At 45.0% G+C, this 24,208-nt stretch overlaps 1 protein-coding gene and 1 long non-coding RNA gene across 4 annotated transcripts; one reads left to right on the plus strand and one right to left on the minus strand.

The window, feature by feature from the left end:
- Positions 1 to 4,400: 4,400 nt before the first annotated feature.
- LOC128321934 (uncharacterized) lies at positions 4,401 to 13,364 on the plus strand. Its single transcript, XR_008305429.1, has 3 exons — positions 4,401 to 4,525; positions 7,993 to 8,088; positions 13,248 to 13,364. It is a non-coding gene; the product is annotated as an uncharacterized LOC128321934 (long non-coding RNA).
- On the minus strand, positions 10,551 to 23,533 carry KLHL38 (kelch like family member 38). Of its 3 annotated transcripts, none has more exons than XM_053242484.1 (4): positions 23,313 to 23,531; positions 20,997 to 22,348; positions 17,901 to 18,006; positions 10,551 to 11,504 (listed from the first exon to the last, which is right to left on the minus strand). In XM_053242484.1, the coding sequence occupies exons 2-4, from the start codon at positions 22,344 to 22,346 to the stop codon at positions 11,218 to 11,220; spliced, it is 1,743 nt and encodes a 580-aa protein (XP_053098459.1). In that variant the 5' UTR covers positions 22,347 to 22,348; positions 23,313 to 23,531; the 3' UTR covers positions 10,551 to 11,217. The 3 variants fall into 3 exon arrangements, with proteins under 3 accessions (XP_053098459.1, XP_053098461.1, XP_053098460.1); XM_053242486.1 differs by lacking the exon at positions 10,551 to 11,504 and adding an exon at positions 13,069 to 13,296 and having other exon boundaries at positions 23,313 to 23,533; XM_053242485.1 differs by lacking the exon at positions 10,551 to 11,504 and adding an exon at positions 13,478 to 13,698 and having other exon boundaries at positions 23,313 to 23,533.
- Between the last annotated feature and the right edge of the window lie 675 nt (positions 23,534 to 24,208).

The following is a 24,208-nucleotide window of genomic DNA, read 5'->3' on the forward strand; positions in this document are numbered from 1 at the left end:
GGTCTGGGGCTCTTATGAGGGCGGTGGTGCAATTGCAGTCAGAATATGGGCTTAAATGCCATTTAAAGAGATTTAAATGCCCTTTCTATGCTGAAAAGGTACAATTGTTCTTGGCACGCCCCCTTTGCAATCGTGGCCAATGAGTGCTGCCCTGCAGACGTTCTGTTGCCTGGCCCACAGTCTGGTGACACTTGCTCTACAGAGCTTGCTGGGATGCAGACTTGGTGGACCAGGAAGAGGGAGGGCCTCTCCTACCTTCAAGCCAGAGGTTGCTGGTCTACAGTTGGATGAATGTCTGTGATGCAATTCACAGTTAAAAACATTAACCTTGGGTTCATCTACCTGTTGTTTCTTGTTACATGCAAATGCAGACTTTGAGTTGCACTATTGGATGTTCTGGGTTTCTTGGCCAAATTTTGTCAATTTCACTTTGCTGTCGTAAGTAGTAGAAAAGAAAAGAGGAAATGAAATGAAAGATAAAATAAAAATAAAATAAAAGGAGAAATGTAGGATTTTAGCAGAGGTGTGATTGGGCAGCAGCATTGTGTTCCCTCCCCTCCCCCCAAACATTAGGAGCGCCTGCTCTCCAGACAATCAGATGAGTTACTCTAGCCTTTCTTATCTATACATTTTTGCTAAATGGAAGAGCATCAATCATACGAGCCCCTGCCTGCAGTCTGGAGTGGTACAACCCAGAGACAGACACATATTTATCACCTCAGGAGAACAAAGCTGAGAAATCTTAACCTATGTATTTGTAAAGAAGCAGATGTTCATAGCGCCCCCATGAGCTCTCCCTTTCTCTCTTCCAAGAGGAAACCAATCCTGATTCCTTTCCTGCTTCTGGAAAGAGGAGCAAACCAGGGCCAGGCAGATGCCCAGCAATCCTTCCATCCTCCAGGAATCTGTGCACTTGGGTGTCCCTTTCGCAGAGTTGTGTGTGCTCAGCTCCTTCTAGGACTGCTGGAGCAAAGGGGGGGCAGCAATGTGATTTACTGTCCAAGTTGCTTCCCCAAAGTGGATCATTTCCCAAGCTGTTTACATTCCCAACTGGAACTTGCTTCCCGTGAACTGCTATGGACCAGCCAGCCAAAGACTAATACTCTCTTGTGGGTTTGACTGGGGACAGAGGCAACAAGGCCACCTGTTGCTGTACATCTGGCTCTGCTTCCTCACATTTTCCAGTTCTCCCCACTATCTCTTTCTGCATCTCTGTCACTACATATGAGCAATCTGTCACCTCCCCGCCACCCCTTGCTTGGCAGAAGCATGGACAGCCACATGGGAGTCATACAGTGTTGCCTGAACTTCCCTGACCCTATAAATATAAACAGATCGGTTTATTTCCAGACAGTATGGATTACATATGTAACAGTTACCATGAATTGTTATTGACTACAGATACCCTTCACCCAGACAGGTGTCGTTCAGGTCAGGCTAAAAAAACAGCAGCAGTATGTTGCAAGGATTCAGTAAGTAGAACTATCAGACAGTAAGGCTGTTCTCATGGGCAGCCTATCCCAGGCTTGGGCAGCCCAATGCTACTCGTGTGCAGTGCTGGGATCTGTGCAGTTCCTGGTGCTGACGGCCCACCTAACCCCACTTTGAAACCCGGCCTTTAGCCGAGGTAAAGGGTGAAAGCACACAAGGTAAAGGGTGCAAGCACACCCTTAACCTCCAGCACCAGGATCGTGTGTGTGCTCAGACGGGTTGCAGCTCAAGTGCATACAGAGTTGGGCACCTAGAGCGCCTGTCTCATGGGTTATCTCTCAATGTCCCGTGCTCATTGTGCAGTGCATTGAAGGATATCCAGAGGCTGGGTGGATGAGTCCTGGCCTCGAACGATCTGCGGTGCATGGAGTAGCGCAAATGGTCTGGGAGTGGAAGCTGCTCCCCTAGCAGCATGTTGCAGATCATCTGGAGGGAAGGTGAGCTGGACCCTGCATCCCCACCCTGGTCCACCCGCCTGAGCAATTGTGAGGATAGCCTCAGTCTCCAAGAAAAGAGGTACTTAGAATTCCTAATTGCCTTAACAAAGGATGCTACCTCTGTAGGGTGCTTTCCAGATTAGACCCTACAACGGGGTCAGGACATATCTCAGAAGTGTCCTTCCACACTTCCCGCGTTGTGACACCGCAGTCCCTACGCAGAAAGCAGGGTGCCGTTCACATTGCCAATGCCTTGTTTAGAATTTAATTGCTGCGATATAGAGCTAGGACATCATATATCCGGTGTGAAAAAGTTGGTGTTTTGGGGGGTTGTTAGTTGCTGTGAGACTGCCCATCCTGCTGTTTACGTTTCGAATGCAACTTGCCCGAACGGAGGCATGATTTCCTGTGGCAACACAAAGTTCTCAAAGCAATTTACATAGAACAAGAATAATAATCACAAAATGTTTCCCTGTCTCCAAGGGGCTCACCATCTAACAAGAAAAACACAGGAAACACCAGCAACAGCCACTCAAGGAATATAGAGTTGGGATTGCAGAGAGCCAGTTGTTCTCCCCCTACAAAATATAAGAGAATCGCCATTTTGAAAGGTGCCGCTTTGCCTGGTTAGCAAAGGGTGCAGCAGCCATGATGTGGCATGAGGAAGAGACTTCTTATGATCAGATTCTACTGCATGTAGGACTGAAACCATGATGGGAAGCAGTGGAATCTGTAATGGTTTGATGGTTGCTATAAACTTATCCTTTGGCTTGTTGCCTTACCTGCATCACGAATGATATAACTGGGCAAAGAGGCACCTTTTGAATATGGTGTCGCTCTCTTATATTTATAACGGGGAGAGCAACTGTCCCTATTCAGCCCAGCCCAGTGTCCCTCCCAGTGACCGTTGCGGGTGTCTCCTTTGCATTTCTTTTCAGATTGTGAGTTCCTAGGAGGAAGACTAGTTCATGTTTCCTAAGGTGAGCAAATGGCTGGGCAACCTCTGTAGAGATATCTTTTAAGTAGAAAGCAGTCGAAACTAGCAAGGCGGCTTATCCTACCTCTTCTTTACCAGACAGGAGGGGCTAATATGTGAGTGTAAAGTGCAGAAGAAGCAGCTTGGAGGAAGACTGGGGTTTTGTGAGAGATGGGCTGAGATCTGAAGGGATTGAGTGGCGAATGACGAAGCTGAGAATGAGGTTTCTTGGGGTGCAGGGCTTCTTTGCAAAGCTGATCCGATCTGCTGCTGACTTCTAGGAGACAGTTCATAGCTGCTAGGCTCCACTTGATGCTCCACTTGAATATTTGTAAATTAGCCAACTATTAGATACCATAAGCCTTTAGTGAACTCTTCTCCAAAGTAAGCCAACCCTGGGGAGTGTTGCTCCAAAACTTCTCACAACTCGGGGGAGTAGGGGGTGCATGTAATTCTGCATGGTTTAGATTAGATTATAAATTTGTTGTGATTAACTTAGCAGACATGATGTATAAGCACAAGGCATTTTGGCTTCCGCCTTCTTCATAATAAATATTATTCAGTTAAAACAAGATTCTCAAACTTAGGTCCCCAGATGGTGTCGGACAACTCTCATCACCCCCAGCCAGAATGGCTGACGGGAACTGTCGTCCAACAACACCTGGGGACCCAAGTACAACAACAGCTGACATTTTACTATGAATATTACCCTTTATTTTCCTCTACTTGCCTCCACTTCTGAGGCTGAGAGGACAGGATTTGTTTTGGGTACCAAGCGAGGGACACAAGAGCTTCACGTGAGCAACTTCAGCTTCCAGAAGCTATATCCTGTGATATTTATTTTGTCCTTTGGAATATGAGCTCCTGCTGAGAAATATTAATGAACTCAATGGCATAGCACCCTCTGTGCTTTTCAGTGTTTTCAGGGAACTATATACATGTGTCATAACAACACAAAGCAGACACATTTCTCTCCCTCACCATTTCATACCACCCAGCGAAGGTGGTGAGGGAAGGGTAGGCCTTTGTCTGATTCAGCATCAAAGGTGACCTGTTGGAGCCCATCCTGCCATTGTCTCCCAATGAATCACTTTCTTTACCTCATCAGTGTCCTTCACCCCTTTACATAGTATCAGGAATGGAGATAACCTTTAATTGTTACTGTAGCATCATGGGGGTCATTTCCTCATCAACAATGTATTATTGTTGCTTAGTAATTGGTTGGGCCTGGTACAGGTATGTGTCTTAGGGTGGCTAGAGATGGGAAGTAGGGGACAGCTCTAGGGCAGTTATTCCAGTGGTGGTGGGGAATCGACTAAGATGTGGTGCAGGTAGGTCAGCAGGCCAATACAGGGGACGGGAATTCAGACATCTATTTTTGAAATTCCCTGTTTCCCCTTCCAGCAGACCTACCACCTCTTTGACCTTGGAGGGAAGTGCCAATTACCCACAGAACCTCTCCGTATTACTCCGTAATGCCAGGTCAGTCCAAAATAAGTCTGAGATCATCCATGACTTGATTATGGATGAAGGAGCTTAGCTGGTGTGCATTACAGACACCTGGTCGGCAGAGGCAGCTTGGCCCCAGCTTCTCCCGATGGGATACTCCATGGTGGAGCAGGTGAGAAGATGTGGTGGGGGAGGTGGGGTGGCTGTGGTCTATAAGAAAAACATCTCCCTTATCAGTATCTCTGTAAGGGAATTGGCCTATTTTGAGTATGTGTACCTAAGCCTAAGGAGTAAGGACCAAAGATAGATTGGTACTTCTGGGTGTACCAATCACCCCGCTGAACAAGAGGGTCCCTAACTGAACTGACAGATCTGGTTTTGGAGCTGGCATTGGAGTTACCCAGATTGTTGTTGGTGGGAGGCTTCAGTGTTCATTTTGAGACCAGGTTGTCGGGAGCAGCTCAGAGGTTTATAGCAGCCATAACCACTATGGGACTATTCCAGTTGGTCTCTGGACGAATGCATGATGCTGGTCACACACTCAGTTTGGTCATTTGCTCTGATCATGGTGGTGTTCTGTGCGTGAGGACTCCTGTCATCTCCCCATTGTCATTGGGAGATCGTCATGGACTACAATCTAGTTAAGGTAGGACTTGCAACCACAACACACCCCTGCAGGGGTAAAGGATCCATTAGGTTGGTCTGCCCAAGAAGGTTATTGGATCCAATAGGATTCCAAGAAGCCTTGGATGGGTTTCGAGTTGGCTCTGCTAGTGATTCTGATGATGCTACGGTGCAAACATGGATTAATAAACTCACTAGAGCAGTAGACACAATCACTCCTAAGCTGCTTCTCCAACCTGCTACAAAATTAGCCCCATGGTATTCGGAAGAACTGCAGGAGCTGAAGCGGCAAGGCAGACAACTAGAGCACAAGTGGAGGAAGACTTGGCATGAATCCAACAGATCACAACACAAAGAACATTTGAAGATCTATGCTCTGGCAGTACGGGCGGCAAAGAAGCGATTCTTTTCTGCCTGCATTGTTTCCACAAATTAATGTCCAGCAGAGTTGTCTAGGCTTGTGAAGGGGCTAGTATGTGCCCCTTCCCCCATGAATTTGAACTTGAACCATTAGTCACTTGCTGTGATGTCTTCCATAATTTTGTGTGTGGATAAAATCTCTCATATTTGGGCCGAACTGGATTCCACACTTACTGCAGAGTCTATTGTGGAGGTGTCCAGCAACTCCTCTTATAGGATTAGATTGGGACACTTTCAGTTGGTTATTTCTGAGGAAGTGGACAAACTATATGTCCTATAACTTGTTATCTTGACCCTTGCCCAACTTGGCTTATTTAATCTGGTAACCGTATTTATCAGAGAGGGTCTGGTAAATATTATAAATGCTTCTCTGAGGGAGGGCAGGATGCCTCCTTGTCCCAAGGAGATTATTATTAGACATTATTTGAAGAAACCTGCATTGGATCCTTCAGTGTTAGCTAATTAGAGATCCATTTCCAATCTTCCATGGCTGGGCAAGGAGACTGAGTGGGTGGTGGCTTCACAGCTCCTGGCAGTTTTGGGGGACACAGATTTTGTAGACCCCTTTCAAACTGGCTTTAGAGCAGGCTATGGGGTTGAGCCTGCCTTGGTTGGCCTGATGGATGATCTCCAATTGACTATCGGCAGAGGGAGTGTGACTGCTGATCCTTTTGGATCCCTCAGTGGCCACCTCATCACCCCCCGAGGCTACCGCAGCCCTTGGCAGCAGTAAGTCATCACTTTTAAAAACCAATTTTAACGCCCCACCACCACCCTCAATTCGGGCCCAAACCAGCTCTAATTCGAACTGGACCGGAGCTTTGGTATATGCTTTCTGTAAAAATAAGATCATCTCCATCTCGGATTGCTTTTAGGAAGACCCTCAAGACACACCTGTTTTCTCAGGCTTTTAAGTGAAATTAATTTTAAATTGTTATTGTTTTTATCTCATGAAATTGTTTTAACTTTGTCCCCTTGTGAAATTGTTGTAATTGTAGTGTTTTAAATTGTGTACACCGCCTAGAGATACACATATCAGGCAGTATATACATTTGGTAAACAAATAATAAATACCAGAGTGATGCTGTAATATTTAAAGGCATTTTGGGAGTATCTGAGTGAAGCTAATCACACACTTGTGAATAGACATTATAGAAGGATCTTGGCCTTATGGAAAGGTATTGCTGCATTATATAGTGCAGAGGCCCTCAACCTTTGGGCCTCCAGGTGTTGTTGACTACAACTCCTATCATCTCCAACCACAATGGCCTTTGTCTGTTGTGAATTGTAGTCCAACAAAATCCGGAAAGCTGAAATTGGGAGCTTCTGATATAGTGCTATGTTGTGCTGTGTGGAGCTTCCATTTTAATTCAGTTCCAGCTACTGTAACTGTGGAAAGGGCTAAAGGGCCCTAGTATGGAAGCAACTCAGGTTAAGTCTGAGCTTGAGCCTACCAAATTTCTGATCTGAGTTCCTGACATCATAATTCTACCCCACACAACTGGAATTAGGTTTAGTTTGTATAGTACTCTGATTGGCTCCTTTAAATGTGCAGGGAGGAGAGTGGGAGTGTAGTCTGCCCCCAAACCCAGTGTCCCGTTACACCATTGCGGGGTGGGGGGAGTTGTTCAAACGGCCTCTATATGTTCAGTTTTAATACTGCTTTATTTATTTATTTATTTGTTCGATTTCTATACCACTTTAACTGTGTATTTAATCCTGCATTGAGGGATGGTTCATCTGAAGCATCATCCTGTGCAAATAGGCAGTAGCAGAACAGTGCACCAAGTTGGGAGGGAGATGGGTGTGTCCATGCTACTAACCCATACATTTCAAAGGGTTGGTTAGAGTATCATCCAAGCCAGCCCTTAGTGGAACTTGCAGGAACTGCAATAACTTCCAGACCAGGAACTGAATTCACAAGCCCTCTTCTCATTACATTCTCCCTATGTTTTTCACTGAACACGGGATGAAGGCAACAGGAGCACTCAAGCAAATCACTCCCCATGCACTCTTTGGCTATGTTGTCCCCCATTCCTCTGTCCTTTCAGCACTTGCTGAACATGGGGAGAGTTTATTTGTATTTTTACATTTATATCCCACTCTTCCTCTAAGTAACCCAGAGTGGTGTTCATGGTTATATTTATCCCCCAACAACCCTATCAGGTAGGTTCGGCTGAGACGTATAAGTGACTGACTCAGAGTCACCCACTGAGTTTCATGGCTGAATGGGGATTTGAACTTGGTTCTTTCTCTGGTCCTAGACCAACTGAATTCTCTAACCACTACACTACACTGGCCCTTTCTCCTTGTTTCACAGGAGGCCCATTCACACATTATGTTCAACACTCGTACGAGTGTATAGTGTACACAAGTACAGATCTGTACACAGGCAAAGTCATTCACGTGTTATATTGAAAGCAGGTACAGTACACTTCTGTAGCAATCGGCCCCTCCCTTACGCTAAAGAGTGAACTGGAAGGGAACCCTGTCCTGTCTGTCAGGCAGTGACCTCTAGGGATCAGACACTCAGCACACGGTGACTAGGACTTAGAGGGCCTGGTGGCAGGAAGTGAAAGTGTCTTTTGTTCTCAGCAGTTGGAGCCAGGCAGGGGAAGCAACAGTTGGCTAGCCAAGCCATGGCAGCAACCAAGAACTCTTCAGGGGCCTGAAGCATCTACCATGGTTTTGGTGAGTTCAGGGAAGAAGCCAGGGCTTGGCTTCGGAGAAGGGTTTAGTCAGGGAATCGTGTGTTATTTTAGTGCTTTGCAAGTCCTTACAACTGGTCTATTGTGTTTTATCTGTAACATAAGAATGTTGTACCTGTGCCATTATTATCCATCCAGGGCACTGCAAATGTCTCTGTGACCTTTAAAGGTGCTTTTAAAGGTTCCTGGCAACCAGGGGTGCTTTTTGAATTATCTTTGCAACTGGGTAATCAAGATTTTTAAGTGTACCACTCCAACTATCAACTGGAGTGGTCTTTTTGAAAGTAATCTTGTGTGTATCTTGAGTAATCTCTGAGTGTTTGCTGTTACCTGTAACTGAAGCTGAGAGAGAGAGCCTCAGACTGAAACAGTCTGTAGTATTTTGAATAAAGGTTATTTTTCTTTTTGGTCCTTCACAATTATAACCAGCCTCTTTGAGTGGATTTTCAACTCAAGAAAAGGGGTGGTGGTGCTGAAAAGAGGTTTTACTCTAGTGCAAACATGCCTCAAGTTTGATTGCTCAGCAGCACACTACCAAGTTTTTCTCCTCATGCATAGGCTACACGTGGGAGGTTTTGGTATTTTTCTCTTTGGTAAAAGAAAGAGGGTTTTCCTGGAATTCCACCCACACCAGGGAGGGATTAAAACTTGTTAAAAAGTGGGTGTGGTGGCAGCAATACCAGAGGGACAGTCTTTGTTGAACAAATATGGAAGAAGTGAATCAGCAATTTTCTTTCCCCCACATGGACTTGCTCTGAGACAAAGGCTGGGCTTAAATCTGCCATTCACCAGTCTCCATTCGTTACAACTTTCTATCTGTACCATGCATTTGAAGGGCCTGTATCCAGGTCATATTTTGAAATTAACACAGGTACAGTCATTCACACAAACACTCACACAAACAAACAAATTCATAATGTCTGAATTGGACTAAGACAGTTCTCCTTGTGTTCTAGAACCCTGGCCACCCAGGGTTCTAAAATTGACTCTCCCTGCATTTAATGCTTGCTTCTTCGGACCAGCGTTGAATGTGCAGAAGGCCTGGGTGTGTGCCCACAGAGCACATTGGCATGAAGGTAGTTGGCTTAGTCATTATGCACCTGTTTCCCTCTCCCAGCAGCTACCAAACACGGGGTGACTAACAAGGCTTAAGTAATAGTGATAAAGCAGATGACTCTGCCACTCATATTTTCTTCCTTTAGCTGTGACACCAAACACTGGTCAGATGCAAAAATTCCTTGTTGTTCAACTCACTGAACTTTGACAGCAGGCAAGGACAAGGGGAGCAAAGTTGGAACACTTGCTTATCTGTGCATCAATTTCTTTCATAATTTGTCCAGGGAGTTCAATCAAAAAGGAATGAGAAATGCATTAAAATGATAAACACAGTAACGGTACAAGGAGAACACTGCTCTTGGAACCAATCTCACTCTTTGATAAATGCCCAGAGTTAAAAAACACAGACATCACCCACAAAGGCTCCTGGTGAGGATCAAACCTTTAACAGTACAGAAGTGTTCACAGAACTACAAGGAACGAAATAGAAGTGTGAGGAAAGAGAATGGATAGAGGACTGAAGTACAGATTCTGTTCTGCTCATTTGCAGAAACAAAGGATATTAGGAGTTTGTTCCTGCTTAATATGAATTATTCAAAGATCAAATGGTGGCTCTCATGAATTTCAGCCACAGTTGTATATATTGTATACAGAACCAGGCCACTCATCCAACTAGTCCAGAGTCACCTGCTCTGTCTAGGTAGAGCGCTGCAGGAAAAGATCTTTCTCAGCCTAGTGTCTGTCAGGTGGAGGCCACAAGGCAACAGGAAGCATGAGCTCACAAAGGGAGCTGTGGAGCCACCCAAAGGCTGGTGTGGGTCTTATATAGCCAGCAGGGGCCCTACCTCTTCCTTAGACCTTCAGGCTAGCCCTGCTCTGGAGGGGTCTTAGTTGGCCTCCCTTTCTCCTGAGTAGGCCCATCAGAAATGAAGCCTTCACAGCATCACTTCTGCTCCTGATGACTCAGGGGCAAGGGAAGGGGTTCTGCTGATGGGATGAGAGACTCACTGCATGAAGATCCCAAAGGTCCTGTGGGCAGGCGGCAACCAGCACTGGCTCCTCTGGGTTTAAGGATTCGGGAAGGCTGTTGCTGGGATCAAGACCCAGGCTGAGGCAGCCTCTTCCTGTCTCGAATAAGGTCTCCTCCAGATCAGAGTATGGGTGGACCCCGACTCCCAGCAACCTGAGCTTCTTTTAGATGGAGGATTGAACCTGGAATCTTCTGCATGCAAAGCAGATGCTCTACCACTGAGTTAAGTTCCCGCCCCAGCTGCTTGTGCAAGAGACCAGTGGTATGAGTAGGGAGAGGCAATAGGGATGAAAAGGCCAGATGCAAGATGGGGAAAGGACAAAACGGGCATCAGATATAATGTAAATATATTAATGACATTTTAATGAAACTGATATTTATTGATATTTATATACTGCCCTTTGTCTGAAGACCTCAGGGTAGTGAACAAGATAAAAACAATTCAATAAAAACATAAAAACAGAACAAATACAGCTAAACATTTAAAAGACCAAAGGACAGCTCATTGGCCAAAAAGCCTGGATAAAAAGGGCAGTCTTCTCTTTCCTCCTAAAGGCTGGGAAAGAGGGAGCCATGCAGTCTCAGCTGAGAGAGTGAGTTCCACATCCTCATGTTATGTAATGTTTTCTCTTCAGTTTGGAATACAGTAATTAGAAACTTTTTCAAGGCACCTCTGCCTCCAGCTCCTCAAAAGAACTAAACAAAACGGAGAAAGAAGGCCAAAACACAGATAGGAGTAAAAGCACATCGGTTGTCATTGATTTTTAATGAAAGCACTCCAAAAAAATCAAGGTCAGACTGGAAGGGAAGGATCTGGATTCAGAACAGGGATAGGATGCTTTTTCTCTGCAAATGGTCAAGTTCAATCTCTTCCCCCCCCCCACCCCTCTTTCTTCCCTTTTCTTTCTTCTGGACTCAGAATTAGCTTTTTGTGGTTTGAATATCTAAGATGAAAAAAAGCAATTTGTCAGATGCATGTTCCCTTTGGCCTGAGGGAAACAACATCCATTTCAGCCAGTCCTCCTCTCACATGAGGTTGGCATAAGGCACACACTGAAGTGCAAGGCACCCATGGTCAAACAGTTTGTGTGGCAGTTTCCCCCTTGAAGTCCAGGTGTCCGTCTTGGGGTCGTAGCACTCAAGCGAATCAGAGTCTTCGATGACATTGTCAATGGTAAGGCAGCGGCCTCCTGTCAAATACAACTTCTCATTGATGGCTGCTGCCCCATGGTGCATCCGCCTGTCCTTCATGTCTGCACACTTCAGAAATTTATTGGCCTTTGTATCATAAGCAATTACTCGCCTGGTATATCCTACCAAAAGAGAGAGAAAGGGGGGGGAGATAAATTATTCACATAAAATGTATCAAGAGGAAGATTCCGAGCAATAAAAGCCTCTGGAACTGGAAGGTTGGTTCCAGTTCTGGAAGGTTGGTTCCAGTTCTGGGATATGAATAACTTGGACTTTGTTCACAAATGCAGTCAGCGGTGTGGCCTGAAATGACAACCATGTGGAACTGTGTGCATAACTCCATACATTTTTGACCACACAACTGGATCTTTCAACCGTGGACCCAAGGTTGGCAAGCCTTGGTACATAATGAGGCTGTTCTCATGAGCAGCCAAGCCTGGGCTTTGCTGTTCGTGAGAACCGTCAGATCTGCATGGATCCTGGCGATGCAAACGTATCTCCCAAGATTGTGTGTCCGTGCGAGCTGCTTGCAGCTTGCGATGACACAGAAATGGGCTCCTGGAGGCCCATTCCCTGGGGGTATCCCCCAGTGCACTGTGGAATTCTCGGAGGCTGGGACAACGAGTCCTGGTATCTGCATACCCATGTTGCCGTGAAAAGCACAGATAGTCATCTGCGCTGCTCCTGGCAGTGCTGGTCATGTGGGTGTGCGGCTTGCATGCTACGGGGGCCAGAGCAGTCATCAGTATGGAGGTAAGTTGAACTCCACCATCCTCGCCCCCACCCACGCGGCCGTGTGAATAGCCCCTGTGTATGTCAGTGTTTCTTAAACATGAATCCTGAGATATTGGTAGACTTCAACTCCCATAATCCCCAGCCACAATTACCCAACTTTGCAGAGCTGAAGTCCCGCAACATCCACAGACTCAAGTTTGAGAACCGCTGGTGTATGTGATGCTCCAAGAATCAAGTTTAGTTTGTTGCCATCTTTCTCCTCCTCTAGCAGATGATGTGGTTTTACTCCCAGTCTGGTTGGAACCAGTTCTGTAGGTTTGTGCTAAGCTGTGCAATGCTTAATCCTGCATGAACAGAGAAGTGTGTTTGGTCACTCTAGACTCTTCTGCTTTCTAGCTTTGGGACAGACCTATGAAGAGATAAACTTACACAGTAAGCAGACCCAAATGAAGACCTGATAGTCACATGGAGAAAAGTGCCCATCTGCTGTAGCACACAGATGGTTTGCCATGTGGAATAGCCCCCGATTGTTACATTTTCAAATAGTTGCCCATCTGCTGACTGTGTGGCTGAATTGGACCTTTGGGAGTCACCCTTCACGAGCCCTCATTTGATTCAGTCATCAAATTCTCTGTCACCTCCACACTTAGCCACCACTTCCCAACTAGGTTGACAGACACACTAATCATGGGGGGAGGTAAGTTGTTGGAGAAGGAAGTGGGCATTGGCAAAAGGAAGGATGGCTGTTCCCCCCTCCCTCTGCTCCAGTCCCTATGCCCATCCTTAAGCTCACAGGGATCTAATCAGGATTAAGATGCCTATACTAAACATGAGCTGGTAGATAGCTCACTTGTATGGTTCTGCGAATTTATCTTTTGCCACATTATTTTTTTGGTGGGGGTAGGAAGCAGCTATGTTTTGTAGGTTTAATTCAGAACAAAATCAGTGTAGGCCGAGGCACAATTTTTATTGCAATAGGTGACAATGAAAAAAGGCTATATGTAATTAAAAGCAAGAATCACTCAGGCAATAAATCTACATTGTTTTGATGTGAGTTGTCCATGGAAGTCTTGAAATATATTGGATGCTTTTCTAAAAACAAAAATTAATGTGTTTGTTGTGATTTTCAGTTCTAGTTGCTGATAAGCCAGGAACAAATGGATGATGTTATGGGAGACTCTGGTAAATGAAAACGTATCGGCAGTAAATCTTTCCACTTTGAAAGAGAATGAATTATGTTTAAAATTAGCTGAAATGTTTTTGTACTTTGTCAAATACACCAAAAGGCTTATGGCTTAAGCTCGTCAGCTGAATTATTGGCACAAAGATTCAGAATAAATATATTTGAAGCATTATTTTTGTAAATCCCTTTTCATCTTTGCTGTGTTCGCATTTGGGGCTCTCTGTTTTTTCTGCACACAGGGTCATTTTGTATATCCTGATTTTCTGACAACTCCATACTGGAAAAGTCTGTACACCAAGTGTAAGAATGACAAATACAAATACACTGATGTCTTCATCTGTATATGGAAAATTGGATATACATAATTTCCCATGATGAGAAGCCATGGCCAACTGTGGCTGTGAGTCAAAACAGAGACATGTATGTTAATCACACGTGACACTATGACGCAGAGGCATAGCAAGAAAGGAGTAGACCCTGGGACAAAAAGTGAAGGTGGCCCCTTACACTGCCCCCCCCTCCACAGCCTTATTTTTCAGAGAGGTGCAAGAAGAGTATACAGCAAGCTGTCAGCAGCGGGGTCCAGGGACATTTGTCCTCCCTTGTTCAATCGTAGCTACAACCCTGCTATGCACAAACATTAATCCATGTAGGGAAACTATCATGGGTGAAGTGTAGCGCATATCAGAACAAATCCTGAAATGTTGTAATAACCCCTGCTAACTTAGCAAAGAGGCACCTTTTAACGTGGTGATTCTCTTTATTTAGCAGGGGGGGAGTAACTGACCCTCTCCACCCCCAGCACAGTACCTCCAGTGACTGTTGCTGGTATCTATCTTACATTTCTTTTTTAGATTGTGAGCCCTTTGGGGACAGGGTTCCATCTTATTTGTTTGTTATTTCTCTGTGTAAACCAACCGTCCTGAGCCATTTTTGGAAGGGTGGTATAGAAATTGAAATGATGTTGATGATGATGATGATGATGATGATGATGATGATGATGATGTTGTTGTTATGGCCATTATCTGTTTCTTTGTGAGTAGAAAGGTTAATCTTGGAAGTGTAAGTATATGTATGTGTGTTGGCTGTGCCCCCTGATATCTATCTATCTATCTATCTATCTATCTATCTATCTATCTATCTATCATATTTTATCATATTTTTACACCACCCAAAACTTACATCTCTGGGTTTACAACAAGATTAAAAGTAAAACATTAATTTTTTTTTAAAAAAAATTTAAAGCAAGAAATTTAAAACACAATTTAAAATTTTAAAACAATATTCTAAAAACAACATTAAAACAATCAAAACAATATCAGTTAAAAGTCTGGGTGAAGAAATGCATCTTTAGAGACTTTTAAAAAGATGTCAGAGATGGGGAGGCTCTTATTTCACTAGGGAGCGCATTCCAAAGCCTCGGGGCAGCAACGAAGAAGGCCCGTCCCTGAGTAGCCACCAGACGAGCTGGTGGCAAATGCAGGTGGACCTCTCCTGATGATCTCAATGGGCAGTGGGGTTCATAACGAAGAAGACGTTCTCCTAAAACCCCAGGGCCCAAGCTCTTTAGGGCTTTATAGGTTATGACCAACACCTTGTATTTTGCCCGGAAACATATTGGCAGCCAGTGTAGCTCCTTCAATACAGGAGTAATATGGTCTCTCCTGGATGACCCAGAGACCAGCCTGGCTGCCGCATTCTGGACCAACTGTAGTTTCCAGACTACATACAAGGGCAGCCCCACATAGAGCGCATTGCAGTAATCCAGTCTGGAGGTTACCAGCAGATGTACCACGGTTCTGAGGTCGTCTAACTCAAGAAACAGACGTAGCTGACATATCAGCCAAAGCTGATAGAAGGCACTTCTGGCCGCTGTCTCAGCCTGGGACAGCAAGGAGAGACTTGGATGCAGAAGCACCCCTAGACTATGAACCTGTTCCTTCTGGGGAAGTGTGACCCTATCCGGAACAGGCAGATCAAAATTGTCTCTCGAGTTCCAACCCCGCACAATGAGTACCTCCATCTTATCTGGATTCAGTCTCAGTTTGTTATCCCTCATCCAGCCCATTACCGACTCCAGGCAGGCATTTAGGGAGGTTATGCCCTCTCCCGATGATGCTGACATGGAGAAATAGATTTGGGTGTCATCAGCATACTGATAGCACGCTGCACCAAATCTCCTGATGATCTCTCCCAGCGGTTTCATGTAGATCTTAAACAACATCGAAGATAATACGGAGCCTTGAGGGACACCATACCAAAGTTCAGATTTTGAAGAACAGCAGTCTCCAAGGGACACCATCTGGAATTTGCCTGAGAGGTAGGAGAAGAACCACTGCAAAGCAGTGCCTTCCACCCCCAACCCCCTCAGACACTCCAGAAGGATACTATGGTCGATAGTATCGAAAGCCGCTGAGAGGTCCAAAAGGACCAACAGAGTCACACTTCCTCTGTCCATTCCCAGTTGGAGATCATCCATCAGGCCAACCAAGGCAGTCTCCACCTCATAGCCAGCCCGGAAGCCAGTTTGAAATGGGTCTAGATAATCCATTTCCTCCAAGACTGTATGGAGCTGGGAGGCCACCACCCTCTCAATTACCTTGCCCAGCCATGGAAGGTTGGAGACAGGCCTGTAGTTATATATTTCAGGGGCATCCCAAAAAATTGTTGTGTCTGAAGCAAAGCACCAAATGTTGCCTTGTCCCACACCCCTAGTGAGGGCTGGCCTCCTTTCAAAACTGATCCTTGCAAGCTTTAACAGTGACTCAGGGGCAGGGAGGAGAGAAAGTTGCCAACAGCCTCTTATTCTCTCCTCATGCTTCTTGTAAGCTTTGGAAGCAATTTGAGAAGACCAGATGCTCCTTGCATAGCTCTCAAGGGTCAGATCGATCCCAAAGAGCTGCTCTGATGCAAGGGGAATCTAGTTGCTCTACTGGGCCCCCTGTTATATACTCCCTGAAGTTATCTGCCCCCTGAGGTTACTGCCTCACTTTGCCTCATGGAAAGGCTACCCAGATATACTCTGTCCCATTGCTCCAGGTTCAGTTTTCCCCCTTCCTTGTATGGCTGCCATCCTTTCTCTGTTACTATGGTGGCTGGAGAAAGGCAAGAATTTGGTTGGTGTTGCTTGTGTGTGTGCGTGTGTGCACACATGTGCTTCCAAAGAGTTGAAGCTGAAATCTGAGAAACACTTAGTGAATGGGTTATAGCTAGTACATGCTTTTCAGACAGAAGGTCCAATTTTCGATCCCTGGCATCATCTCTGTGTAGAGAAGGAAAAGATCCCTGTCTGAGACCTGGAGAGCCCCTGCTATTGTCTATAGACAAGACTGAGTTACATGGACCTGTGATGTGTCTAAGTAGAAGGCAACTTCATATGTTCATTGTTGCCTCTTGTCAGACAGGTTCTGCAGGTTTTTGTAGTGCTTTAGAAACCTGCAACATTTATTTGACTGGAGTTGAAAGTGGGACAAAAGGGGTGTGTGTGTGTGTGTGTGTGTGTGTGTGTGTGTACACCAAGGTGAACAATGTCTGCTGTCACATGACTTTTAACTATCTTTAAAAAACTACTAAGGTCTTTTAAAAGATCATTTGGGGGTGGTCTGGGAGAGGGAAGGGTTTCTACCCCATTCTTGGCAGATGAGCTGAGCTTCCATTTGGCTTTGCTAACTCACCCCACAAATGAACACAGCAAACGGGCTCCATTATTGCTTCAGGGAGCTGAGTTCTCCAAGGACTGAAGGAGGCATCCCACAATGCACTGCAATCCCAGGGGAGAGGCAACTCTCCCTCTGACAGCTGCAGAACTCTCTGGAAAACATGACCACTGGCTGCTGGGGACTGCTTAAAATGGGGATTTCAACACATAATTGGCAGACCAAGTTAGGGCAGCTGCTATTTCCATCCTACCTTGATATGAAAAAAAATTGAATTTGAATGTCCTGGATAGGTGGACATCCCGTGGGTTCTCACAGGCAGAAAAAGCTGAATTTACTGCTTCCTGCCTTCTACTTCTTGGTTGTGTGAAAGACCTTATTGTCTGTTTCCAGGTGAACATCTTATAATTCTTCTGGATCAGATAAAGCTAGCCAGAGAAGCTAAGGTAAAGAGAGGAGTCATGATCTAGTGAGAGGCAGCAGCTCTCACAGAGTTGCTGGGCAAGTAGAAGCGTTTCTGCCTGTTGTTGACTGAGCTGAGCTGATCTTAAGGAGGCTTTGGCTGGCACTGAATGAGCTGCTCAGATCCTAGAAAGAGGCAGAAGGCCAGTGCCTAGGAAAGGAGTCAGCTTAAAAAGCAGGAGCATAGAAAAGCAGAGGCCTGAGAAGGCAGCAAGGCAAGGGAACTGGCATATGTGCTTTAACAGTAAGTTGTCCAGAGGAATTTGAAACCCACTGGAGCATTTCTCTACCTGGAAGGTCTTATGGGCATGAGAAACACTTCCAGAAACTATAAGGTACTCTGCAACCTTTATGGAGATGTGACTTCATTACCAGGTATGGAACATAACAATGAGGCTCTATCATGCATTAAGGAAGAAATCATTCTGCCATGGAGTGCTTGAGCTGCAAAACAGATCTATCAATGTTTAAATAAACATTACCTCCAACAATAAAAATCCGGTCTCCAATCACAACTGCTGGCGCACAGACGTTCTTTACCATCCTGGTCTCCATTCGGAACCACATGTTCCTGGATACATGGTACACCTAAGAAACATATAAGGCATGGAACGGATTGGGGGTGGGGATAGAATCCCCAACTGAAAATCCCAATTTTATTTGGGAAGGGTGAATTATTTCTGTCCTTGCAGCAATTGCTACCATTTGCGTAAATGGAAAAACAGATTTGGTCTCCGTGGATGGAGAATGATGCACGTAAGAAGGCTTTGACACTTGCAGGATTTGGAATCAGTGGTATAAATCAGATACTCATTCAGGCAGCAATCCAATTCACTATGCAGCAAAGGGGCTTACCTGGGAGTGAGCCCTTTTAAACACAGTGGCTAACATGATGCGCAGCATTACGGAGCCATAATGCTGCACCCCAGGACTTGGAAGGTAGCCCTGATGCTGTTAAGAAAGAGCGGCTGTGCTTCCACAGTTTCCCCCATTATTGCAAATGGGGAAAACTGCAGTAGTGCTGCTTGCACAATCACCTGTTCTTAACAGTGTCGAGGCTGCCTTCTGAGTCTGCAGCCCCCCCACCCCGGAGCTCAGCACTACAGCTTCGTGATGGTACACCATCAGCCAGTGAGACTTATTTCTAAGTAAACATGCATAGGATTGCATTGTCAGATGGTGCACTCAAATATACATGCCACCCACACAGTATTGTTCTCAATGCGGTACACATTCTCCTATGCATGTATTTATATGCATGAATAGGGCTGGATCAGGGCCTATACATTTTTACTTGGCTTGATATATCTTAGCAGCTGGGAAGTAGGAAGAAATCTGTACAGACATATCAGATGCTGCCTTGACCCAGTTCTCAATATTACCTATATTGACCAGCAACTGCTTTGAGAACTGGGGGTTTTTTTTGGTGTGCGGGGGTGGATATATAAATATCCTAAATAAGAACAGCTCTCAAGGAAGGGTTTCCCCCCAGTCATATCTCAAATTGCCAAAGATTAAACCTGGGTCCTTGTGCATGCAAAACATATGCTGTACCACTGTGCTACCCCATTCCAAATAGCAAGCATCTCCCCACAGGAGACAGCAAGCTATCCTTTGCTAGGTATCCTTAGACCATCAGCAATTGCTCTACGTACCACAGTCTGCTCCTATTCTTAGTTAGTACCAACTCGAATTGCTGAAGCTCCCAGCTCTAAAAATAAATACTCTGCAATCTAGATCTATATTGTTGGTGATTTTAATTGGATTTTATAGATTTTATTGTTTTTGTTTTGTTTTGTTTTGTTTTAATCTTGTAAACCACCTTGGAATAAATGTATGAAAGATGGCACATAAATTTAACTATAATTAATTAGTTGGTTGATTGACCAATTAAATTGATTAGAAGTGCCCAAATTTAAAGTCCTTGATTACAGTGTCTCTGGATAAGTGAATATCTGATATTAAAAAATACTGCATAAAATGCCTGTGTTATGAAGCAGAATTTCTCCACTGGCACTATTTTGCTTAAGAGAGAATTTTGTCTACATAACAGTATATTATGCTAGCTTTTCATATTGGCTTGTTCACAGTCTGAAACCACTGCTTTAAACTTCATTCCTTTCTATTTTCGGGGCAGTGCTATTTGCTGCACTTCAGGCTGCCAACTTTGTATATTAAAAATGGCGGTCTTCTGGGCAGGGTCAAGAGGTAGAGACTCGGGAAGCAGACAAGCAAGCAAGAGGACATTTCAGGTCTCTGATTAGTCATTGGCTTGACCTGGCTCGAGGTTTCCGTGTTTCCTGCGCATGGCAGTATATCTACTGCCTGGATTGCATGCTGCAAAATGGTGCCGGCCGTGTTGGTGGGCCCCTTATCTAAAGAGTGAGCAAAGTGTCATTGCGACATTCATTACACTCTTAATAATAACATAACTGAATGTGTAAACAGAAATTAATTTAGATGTTTTCTGGAGAAGGTAATTCCTGCTCCAAGTACAACTGTATCCCATAGGAATGGGACTGGAGCTTGCTGGCAGAGCACATGTTTTGCATACAGAAGGCCTCAGGCTCAATCCCTATCATTTCCAGGTAGGGCTGGGAAAGACATCTGCCCAAGACCCTGGAGAGCTGCTACCACTCAATGCAGATGGCACTGAATTAGATGGACCAATGGTCTGACTCAGTAGAAGGCAGTGTCCTGTGTTCACCTGGATATCTACTCTGTGTGACTCATGATAAATCAAGACAAAAGAAGAGAATGATATATTGCTTGTCAATTCTAGGCACAAGTTATTCCATTTTTAGAGAAGATAAGGACACCTAAATATGATGATATTAATCAATGGCTGCCATAGAGGATGCACATAATGGGAGGAGAGCTGGTCTTCTGGCAGCAAGTATGACTTGTCCCCTTAGCTAAGCAGAGTCCACCCTGGTTGCATATGAATAGGAGACTATATGTGTGAGCACTTTAAGATATTCCCCTTAAGGGATGGAGCCGCTCTGGGAAGAGCATCTAGGTTCCAAGTTCTCTCCCTGGCATCTCCAAGATAGGGCTGAGAGAGATTCCTGCAACCTTGGAGAAGCCACTGCCAGTCTGTGTAGACAATACTGAGCTAGATGGACCAATGGTCTGACTCAGTAGACAGCTTCCTATGTTCCTATGTTCCACCGTTGCAGTGAGAGAGCAGCATAATAGAGCTTCCCAACTAACTGCGCCAGTACAATGGGGAAGTGGCAATTTTTGATGCCGTCCCCTTCCCCAGGAAGCCCTCTGTGCCACCTGAGAATATGTCCCCGAGGGCTGCGCAACCCAGAGGGACATACTTTTGGGTGGTATAGAGGGCTTTCTGAGTAAGGTGATAGCGTCAAAAATTGCCACTTCCCAATTAACTGCACTGGTGCAGCTAGTTGGAAAGTTCTGTTAGGCTGTTCTCTCACTGCACTGGTGAATCCTTGCTCTGTATGACAGACAATGTTCTTACAGTCTTTGAATCATGTATCCATGCATGCTAAATACTGTCTCCAGCTGGGGGAAACTGGTGCAATGCTGAAGAGATGGGGAGGCCTGGTAGTTACCTGTATTAGCCGGACAGGGTTTTGCATAATGTCTTCCCCTCCAAAAAGATAGATTCTTTGGTCTTTGGCAGCCACAGCAGGATGAAGAACAGCAATGGGCATATTTGTCATGTGCTCCCAAATATTGTAGATGCTGTCATACCTCTCCATGGAATTTAATATTTCCTGGTTCATCCCAATGCCTCCAATAGCAAAGATGTAGTTTTTGTAGGCGATACTCCTATGGGAATAGCGTGGGATCAGCATGGGTTCTATCAACCTCCACTGATTAAGTCTGAGTGAGAAGATATAAACACTGGCAGTGACTTGGCTATTCCCACTGCCAATAGGAATGCCTCCAAGGAGATAGATATTACTGTGTAAACTCACAGCAGAAGCCTTATAGAGGCTTGTTGGGTATTTGGCAAGACTCAGCCATTGGTTTGTCTTCTCGTCATACAGCAAGACATCCCTCGTCGTCTGTTGGTTGTCTTTCCGACCACCAACCAGGAGAAGGAATTCCCGGCACGAATATCGCCGAGGAACGTGCCACATAGGTTTGATGCCTGGAGCACTGGTGCTATACAAAGAAAACATCTGCCTATTTGCTAGTTCCAAGATGTTCCTACAGGCAGGTGATGACTGAATGAGAGAGTCATTGGCAATGAAGTGGAAGAAAAAAGTTGGATGGACATATTGAAGCCTTACTTTCTCGAACAAGTCTTGGATATAGCCTTGCCGGGCCTTGAGGTCATGTCTAACCCAAACCATCAGTGCCTCAAAGACTTGTTCCTCATCCCCACAGAGTTCATCGTCTCCAAGATAGTTAATAAGCTCCAAGGCACAAAGTTCTTTCAGGTCTTCCGAAGTGGCTACTTCAGGGAAACACTTCAGAGCCATCGCTTTGGCTTTCTTATTGAGATTCTCACAGTGCAAGATTTCCGAGAGCCGAATCAGGCTGAGGCAGTTGTCTGGAGTGAGCTGGTCCTGGAGGTAGGCCGAACAGGCCTCAAACAGTCTCACGTACTGGAGCATGGAGGCAGTCTCCATTAGATACAAAACATTATCCTCTGTTATGAGAATCTCTCCTGTGTAGACATACATGATAATACAATGAAGAATACCTGAGTCGATGCCTTGGAGGCTGACCTTTTCCTGACAGCTCTCTTTAAACTTATTGCAAAACATTGCCTTGAAGTAGGGGCTGCTGGAAGCAAGAACATTCCTGTGGCAAGGGATTTCGATGTCACTTGTGCTTAGGACGACATCAGTTAGAATCCTGTTCTGTCGTAAACCATTAAGTTGCCTTAACATCTCAGAGGAGAAGTCCTGATCTTTGAAGAGCAGGTCTTGTGGGGATTTCTCTTCCATAGCTGAAACCAGAGAGAGGTCAACAGTGACCAAACATGAATTCCCAGGAGTGTTTTATCAACATACTTGACTTGAAGGAACACAGTGGAGCAACCCTTTTGATTATTGTCTTGTCTAGTGCAGAAATGGGCAAACAAGCTACATACAGCAGTAAAAGGCCATGCAGTCAAGGGGGGAATTAATCACAGTCTTCTTATATAAAACAAACCAGGTGGATTTCTGATGTAACCCATGTACAGCACCTCAGTAATAAAATATAATTTTAAAAACAAACAAACAAGTGATATGAAATGATTGCATCAGTTGGTGGCTCCGGCATAAAGCAAACAATTTGCTCATGATAAATATTTCTAATACACATCCATGTCAGCCTCTCATTCCCTTGAAGCACTTATAGTCTGGTATCTTCCATCTCAATCCACTCCCCCCCCCCCCCAACTCCCCGATTTAGTCATTTCCAAAGAATGCCGCTCTGGCAGAGCAACAGGACAAAATAAACTCCTCAGCTCTAGGAATCTGTAGGGAAAATGATATATTTATTTGCCCCAAACTGCTTTTGCTTTCATATCAACCAAGAGCAGCCGATTTCTTCATGGCTTTGTGCAAAAAGTCTGCGAGGATACCCACTGCTCCACCCCCAGTGTCCCACACCACGACACTCTATATTCACCCAACCCACCCTAGATAAAAATGGATGCAATCTCCAATTTCCTTTTTTTAAAAGAGCAAACACTGCTGTAGAAGAAAAACACACACACGTTAATTTAAAATCTCCGCTACCTGTAGTTGAGAGGGATAGCTGCCGACTGCTTTTGCAGCCCTACCCCCACCCCATGAAAAACAAAAGACATAACTGTGTAATTTGCATGGCTGACCATTACAGTCTGCACTTAAATGCAATGGCTAAACTCTCTTCCTAACCCAACTGTTCACATTTGCAGTGAAGATTGGGGCAGATATGTTTACCTTATTCCTTCCCTGCCTTCAGTCGCTTTGGGTTGTTTATTCTCTGCTGAAGCTTTCCATGCCTAGATCATGAACATAAAGAGTAATAATTTTTTTTAAAAAGGCTCTTAAACCTCTCAAGATTGTTCTTTCGCTGGCGAAAGATTCATAGGGGGAGATTTCTGAGTTTGTTTAATATCAACGCACTGTCACGGCTCTCTGAAGGTTGGTTAACGAGGTACTGCAGTGAGGCACTGTATACATTCCTCAGCTAAGAATAGCTAGCCATGTACTTTTCACACTGTTGTCACATGTGACTTTCCAGTTGCCTGGTGCCACGAGGTGAATGCAACACTGCGCTACTGAGCATGCCCAAGGGGTGTTTTTCTGGCAAGCCTTTCCATACGAAAATAGACGTGAAGGTGAAGGATGGCTTGCTTACAAGAGGCCTGGATGGAAACAGCCACCACAGCACCCTGAGGTAAACTTGTAATTCTAGAAGCTTGTAAACAGTCTATAACTTCTGGACGTTTCTTCTCATGACTGTTCGTCCCAGCTGTTTAACTTAGCTTTTGTTCAATAGGGTAGTTGGGAAGTGGGGTCCTGCATTTCTGAACTTGTGGGTTTCCCCCATTTAGACGGGAATGAATGCTGAGTAATGCTAGAATATGGTACAGTCCTTACAGAAATTCCTTCCCATTATTCCAAGTCGGATTTACTCAGTAAAGCCACAGTGTAACAGGTGAATTGGACAAACTTAGATATGGCTAGCCACAATTCTTGTGACTGCAGCACATCTTGGAGTGGTTCATAGTCAGGGATGGTCCTTCCATGAGGCATGGTCAGTCAGTCACCTCAAGCATGGATGTGAGGAGGGGTGCAGTGGCAGCAAGCACTGCCCCCACCCGTCACCATGG

This window comes from Hemicordylus capensis, chromosome 4 (assembly GCF_027244095.1).
Source record: "Hemicordylus capensis ecotype Gifberg chromosome 4, rHemCap1.1.pri, whole genome shotgun sequence".
NCBI classification, from domain to species: Eukaryota; Metazoa; Chordata; class Lepidosauria; order Squamata; family Cordylidae; genus Hemicordylus; species Hemicordylus capensis.